General features: G+C 35.3%; 1 protein-coding gene across 2 annotated transcripts in view; it reads right to left on the bottom strand.

Annotated features, from left to right (window-relative positions):
- The window catches only part of LOC107604787 (probable polyribonucleotide nucleotidyltransferase 1, chloroplastic), a 25030-nt gene that overhangs the window by 13569 nt on the left and 5252 nt on the right, over positions 1–6209 (bottom strand). For both annotated transcript variants that reach the window (XM_016306477.2, XM_021104741.1), the window contains 5 exons: positions 5935–5991; positions 4755–4868; positions 3348–3614; positions 2528–2599; positions 1390–1503 (listed from right to left, as the gene is read on the bottom strand). In XM_016306477.2, the coding sequence (XP_016161963.1) occupies positions 1390–1503; positions 2528–2599; positions 3348–3614; positions 4755–4868; positions 5935–5991 (624 nt within the window). The remainder of the gene's footprint in view (positions 1–1389; positions 1504–2527; positions 2600–3347; positions 3615–4754; positions 4869–5934; positions 5992–6209) is intronic.

Raw genomic sequence — 6209 nt, 5'->3', positions numbered from 1 at the left:
TATATTCCAAAAAGACTGCTTGTGGACAACAAATGACAATTTCTACACCCTACAATACAATTATGCTCATATGTCCTGATCCTAAACACAACATTGTTAATAGATTTCGTTCTCTTTAAAATAACACCAGAACTTTAGGCACCGTTTGGTTAGTGGGTGTGTCTGACATGCCCACCGTTTGATTGTTGAGACATAAATTATTGAAGGACATGGTAGTACACAGTGACACACAATAAACATGTATTTTGTGTGTCTCTAAAATGCTGAGACATATTTCATGGTGGACACAGTTTTTTGGACATTTTTACCCATATTATCTTGTGATATCTCCAAATTTACCCTCTCTCTCTCTCTCTCAACATCACTCCTTCTTCACTTTCACAAATCCTCTTCTCTCTCAACACTACTCCCTTGTTCTTACAAATATGCTGCCTCTTCTTCACTTTTAATTACTCCCACTACTTGCTACTTGTTACTCTCTCTCTCTCTCTTTACACCTTCACCTTGGTGCTTCTCACTTCACTCTCACTTGCAGATCTGGACTTTCTCCATGTGGAAGATGTCACCGCCATCATTCCTCACAGAGGAGACACCACCTCTTCCATAACTTCCTCCTTTTTGTTTGTTTTCATTTTCATTATTTTTTAATAAAAATTTAGATTTGGGTTTTGTTGCTTCTATATTTAGATTGTTGAAGGTATTGGCATTGGTTTGTGCCAACTTTGAAGGGAGAGATCAATAAGGCAGAGATGGTGGTGGTGGTGGGTGTGGTGGTGTTGTTGCTGCAATATTGACATCTTAGTTTAATTGTGATTAGTGTGTTCTGTTGTGTATTAGTTACCGAACGCAATTGAAAATTTTGGGTATTGTTATGTCTATGTCTCTTTATGTATTTGTGTCTATGTCTCATGTGCTTCCACCCATTAACCAAACACAGCCTTATTGATCAATCCTGTTCTCATTCAGGTATCCCATTTTCCTTAATCAAGCATACCATAACCATTGACTTCTCTCATTCCCAATAAGAAGAGTGTTATTCTCTTCCTTCATTGCCCTTGTTGGTCATGTGAGGCAGCCCACTTTACCCTTGCCTCAAATGACAAGGGTTACTAATTTGCACCATCCAAGGAAGAAAATGTCAGAGACGATCTGACATAATGTAAACAAAGGAACGCAGTTATATGCTCCAATCATTTTCTTATATCCAAAATACATTTGGATATATATACAACCTCAAAATTTTAGTCCAAGATAAAATGATAACTAGTCAAAAATTGCACATAAGACAAACAAGAAAAACAATGAAGAAAAAAAAAAACAGGATAGAATGGGACACATGACTGACAAAGCAAAATTTTGTATATAAAACTGATGTCTCGACTCTCAAACCTGTGTTTCGCCTCTTGTAAAAAGAGCACTTCCATGTGCTCTAGGTAGTAGCCCACACCTTGCATTGATTGGACGTATTCCATTTGGTGTTCGCCCATCACTCCGTCTTCCCCCCTGTCACATGCACAGAAAATAAATCACCAAAGATGGATACCTTCTGTTTGCTAACCCACCATGCATTGCAAAATGCAAACTAATAAGTCTAGCAAATTTATCCAAAATTCTAGACAGTCAACATAAACTTAATTAACAAAAATAGTTATATCAATTTGTCACAGACTCACTCAACTCAAAAGATTAAGCTACCAAAAGGAGGCACATGAAGGGTGTTAGTGTGTATGCCCAAAATTAGTTGCTAAAAGCTTTTCTTTTTTTTTTCTTTTTTTTTTGTGTACTATCATAGGAACTACTTGTATGATTGTATCTCAATTGAATCAGATCAATGGTTGGTAGTGAGCTATGGAAGTCCAAAGCACATGTATACTTAAGTCAATCTGGCTTTTCGACTATGATGTAAAGGTGGTCAAATGAACAGTTAATCTTGGATTATGTTAACTCAGAGGCAAAGCTTCAACACATAATCCAGGAATAAAATTCGGATATGCTCCCAGATTCTCTCTTACTTTCTTTCACTTCCTCCAGGTTTCGGTCACTTTGTTTCCCAGTTGGATAGTAACAATGATGAACAAGTATTAAGACACTATCAGAGCCTATATAGGTCTTCTCCAACTAGAACTAAAAAAGGATAGCACATCTAAATAATTAACAGTGTGGAATGGAATAACCATGCAAGGAGTTCAATGTTCACCAGTTGTTGAGAACAGTAACTGCCTGAACACTCTCGGGATAATAGTTGTTCTATTTGAGCTTTCACAAACACTTAACTGAATGTGTTAAACACTTCTACTCAACTATCCCTACATTTTGTTTGGTTTAAAATTATCCACTTTCCAGTTAAAAGGTCTCCCGCTATTATTTGTTTCTTTTTTTTTTCCCTAAACATTGATGATTAGACAGTATTACCAAGACAGAAAATAAATGCACTTACCTAACAATGTTTAGATATTATATTATCTTTTATTTTTATCCTTTCTTGGGTATGTAGTCATCTTAACTATTTTATTACAATTGTTCATACCTCTACAATGCGCTTCCTCAAAAACTTGGATGAAACTTCTTTAAATACCAACTTTACATCTACCTCAGCAAACTGTAACAGAAACAATAGATATATGTTAAAAAGAAAAGAAATTAATTCATCAAAATATCAATACAAGATGGCAGGGCATTGTCTCTACATCAGTCAAGAAATCCAAAGACGAGTGAGAAAGCAAAAATGTAAACATTTAAAATACAAGAAAATGAATCCAAAAGATAAAAACTTCCGCTGCAAGGGAAGTAGAAAATATGAGCTACCAGTTTAAGAACATTCTTTGCTTAATTCGGTTGTTGGGTAATGGTAGGGGAATACGAGATGTTAGCAAGAGAAGAAAGAATAGATCAAAACAACCATTTGAAGAGAACCAGAAGAAGACATCTAAATATTGCTAGCAGAATACTGACAGACCAAGAATTAAGACTGGCTCATTTCTCTGAGAAAATTATGATTGCACAGAATCAAGTGCATCCGTATGAAGGGTATGCTTGTGCATCCTCCTAGAAGAGACTTTACCATAATGCATGACAAGTCAACTGGTTCTCAACAAAATAAAAGTAGATATCCTTTCTCATCACCCACAAACCAAACATCATGTTCTGGTCTTTCCATTCCTTAGAAAACAAAGTAAAAGATTTCACTGAGAAAGATTATGCAGAACAGTAATCCTCCAATAGCCAAGAGAGAGAGAGAGAGAGAGAGAGAGTACACAGAATATAAACATATGCAGAAAGAGCACTGAGCCTAAGATCCCAATAGTCCAAAAAACTGCTAACGTTAGAAGTATAACAGTAGTACTTACCAAACGAGTTGGTCTGGGTGAAGTTGGCTTTATATGAACATCACCTTCATCAACTTCACCATCAACAATCACTTCCTCATCTTCATCCTCCTCCTCAAGAATCTCCGCGATAGTTTCAGCATTACTCCTTAATGTTGGGTCATTACTGACAAACCCATTTTCTGTAAGTATCTTCAGAACCTTGTCTTCTAATGCTGAAATGGCTTTCCTTCTTGGTATTTTGTTTCTAATTTGAAGAACTTTTAGCAACTCATCACCAGCAATTTCCTACACATTACCAAAATCTTATGTTTCTATCCTGATTATCAATTAAAAACATTCAAATGTCAAATAATGAGTATCAAGAACTTTGTTCTATGTTTCAGATATTAGCATCTATTTTAATATGCCAAAAAAAAAACCTTCAAAATTTAAGGGTAAATGATCGAAATACCATCAAACCAGAAATGTTTTATGAAACGGATTATTGGACAGTAAAAGGTGAACAAGAATACAAGCTTAGTGTGTCCAGATGAGGATGCTTCGGGGGATAATTGGCCATACTTGAATATACAGAATAAAGAACGACAACATGAAAAAAAAGTCGGAGTGGCATCTATTGTTGAAAAGATGACATAATCTTGTCTTAGGCGGTTTTGACATGTTGGGAGAAGACCAGTGGAAAGAGACAAAAGGAGACCTAAGAAAACTCTCAGTGCAGTGGTCAAGAGAGCCTAAATTGGCTTACTTTAGACATCGTTAGATCCATGTGGCTGACTCCTCCTATTGGGAAAAAACTTTGTTGTTGTAGCATCTATCTTCAATAATGCATGCACCTTTTGGCACTTCTCACCTAAATGTATTAAAAGGCCCTTGGCACCTTAAGAGTGCCATATGCATATGCCATACTCCATTGGTCTTGAAATAGATACCAGTTTTGCTACGTATTAGTGCTTTATAATTCATATTATATTATTTAGATATAAAATTAATGTTAATCATATAGTTGTTGAAAGGGCCTCCTATCTAATCCTCCATCCCCACCTAAATCCTATAATTTCATTATGCTCCTTTTAGCCCTTGTAATTTCTAGGTTTAGCTGAGATCAATCTGTTTTCTCTCAGCATTCTTTGTAGCTCGGATTTATTTCCTTTGGCTTGCTACTCTTTGGTTGCTGTTTGTCTTTGTTTTAATTGTCTACTTGGATTATCTTAGTCAGACCATGTTCATCACATGACCAAAGAGTATCAAACTTTAAGTCCTATTACCACCTTGTTCGAACAATAGAAACATACTGCAAGTAACATGGGAAAAGATTAGGAGCAAATAGCACCTTGCACAAGTTTATGTATTTACCAATTGGAGCTAATTAAAATATTTGTTATTAAAGAAACAAAAGAAACTGACTCAGCATTGCAAAGGGCATACTTCAACATATTTATAAAGCTCAGGAGGAGGTAGCTTGATTGCGTCAAACATCTTTGGTTTCCCACACTTCTTAACCAAAGCTTCTACTTCCTTACAGATTGCTCGCACTGCATCCTGATATTAGACAAAAAGACAAATTAGGCAATAGGCACTGGTAACTACAAAATAGACATGTTTCGTTTGTTTTTTTTTTTTTATATTGTTTTAAAGAAAAAAATTAAAAGATATAGCTGAGGAAAGATGTACAAAAAAGATTGGAGTATATGAGAGCCTCAACAAAGGAAAACAGAAAGCAGGAGAGGGGAATAAAAAAGGTACAGAAACTTCAATAAAACTGGCCATCATTGAAATAGCTGTCCACTCCCTTTGCATGTATGAAACCTTTAGCTCATAAATAGGCCATGCAGTGATCACCGTAGAGATAATAAAAAATGGCTAGATCATATAACAAATTTTCCAGTCATGTGCCATCAATTAAGATGCAATCATCCATTCCAACCACACTCCTCAAAGAAGGCAAAGGACAATATAGATGACAACATCATCAAAATGAAAGCATATTAATCCTGCTATAACAAAAACTAAATGCCTTGGGGGAACTTCCTCCCTCTTGTAATGAATTTCCCTTTTCAGTGTCCATTTCAAATGCAAAACAGCATGATTACCCAAGAAAAAAATGGATTGAATGTCATCATGATATAAACAGGTCAATCCAGAAACGAAAGGTAGATTTAATTTGTATTCCTTCTCTAAGATAGAAATACAGAGACATAGAGACGGATATTTTCTATCCTTGGTTTTAGGGAGTACAAAAAATACATGAATTTTCTGCCTTTGAGACAGAAAAATTGTGTCTTTGTCCTTGTCTCCACAACCAACCAAGTATTTGTGTCTACTATCTCTGTATTTTTGTCTCAGATGTAGTATCCAAACACAGCCTAAGATAATAATGTTACTAATATTGGTACATTAATGAAACAGAATATTTTTACAGACCAAAACCTTATGTGAAGACAATTAATCTTCCATGATCTCTTAGGAAGCTAAATTGACATATGCTCTATGAAGCACAGGCAATATGTTATGCATCACACTCATATGACCACAGGGGAAGAAGAAAATTTATCAAATATTCTAATGATCAATGAGCATCTCTACATACTAATGGAAGTTAAACAACCTGACCAACTTCTACAGCTTTAAGTAACTTCTCTTCTGGAAGCAAATTGCTATAGCCCTGCAATAAAAATCCATACCAGTTCAGCAAACATAGAAGTACAACCAAAAGAGTTTCAAGATTCACAAATATTACATTCTCAATAGTTTGATTAATTGAGCATCATTCTTACTTAGACACTAATGCAGAATCTTCCATATTTTCCTTAACATGACTGAAATTATGACCATTAGTTATTTTTTGAAGAGAAAAAAAAAATGGAAAACTATGAGGTTATA

The sequence above is a fragment of the Arachis ipaensis genome, chromosome B06, assembly GCF_000816755.2.
Source record: "Arachis ipaensis cultivar K30076 chromosome B06, Araip1.1, whole genome shotgun sequence".
Classification (NCBI taxonomy): domain Eukaryota; kingdom Viridiplantae; phylum Streptophyta; class Magnoliopsida; order Fabales; family Fabaceae; genus Arachis; species Arachis ipaensis.
Note: the sequence above shows the minus strand (reverse complement) of the source record. Positions and strands in the feature narration are given on the sequence as shown.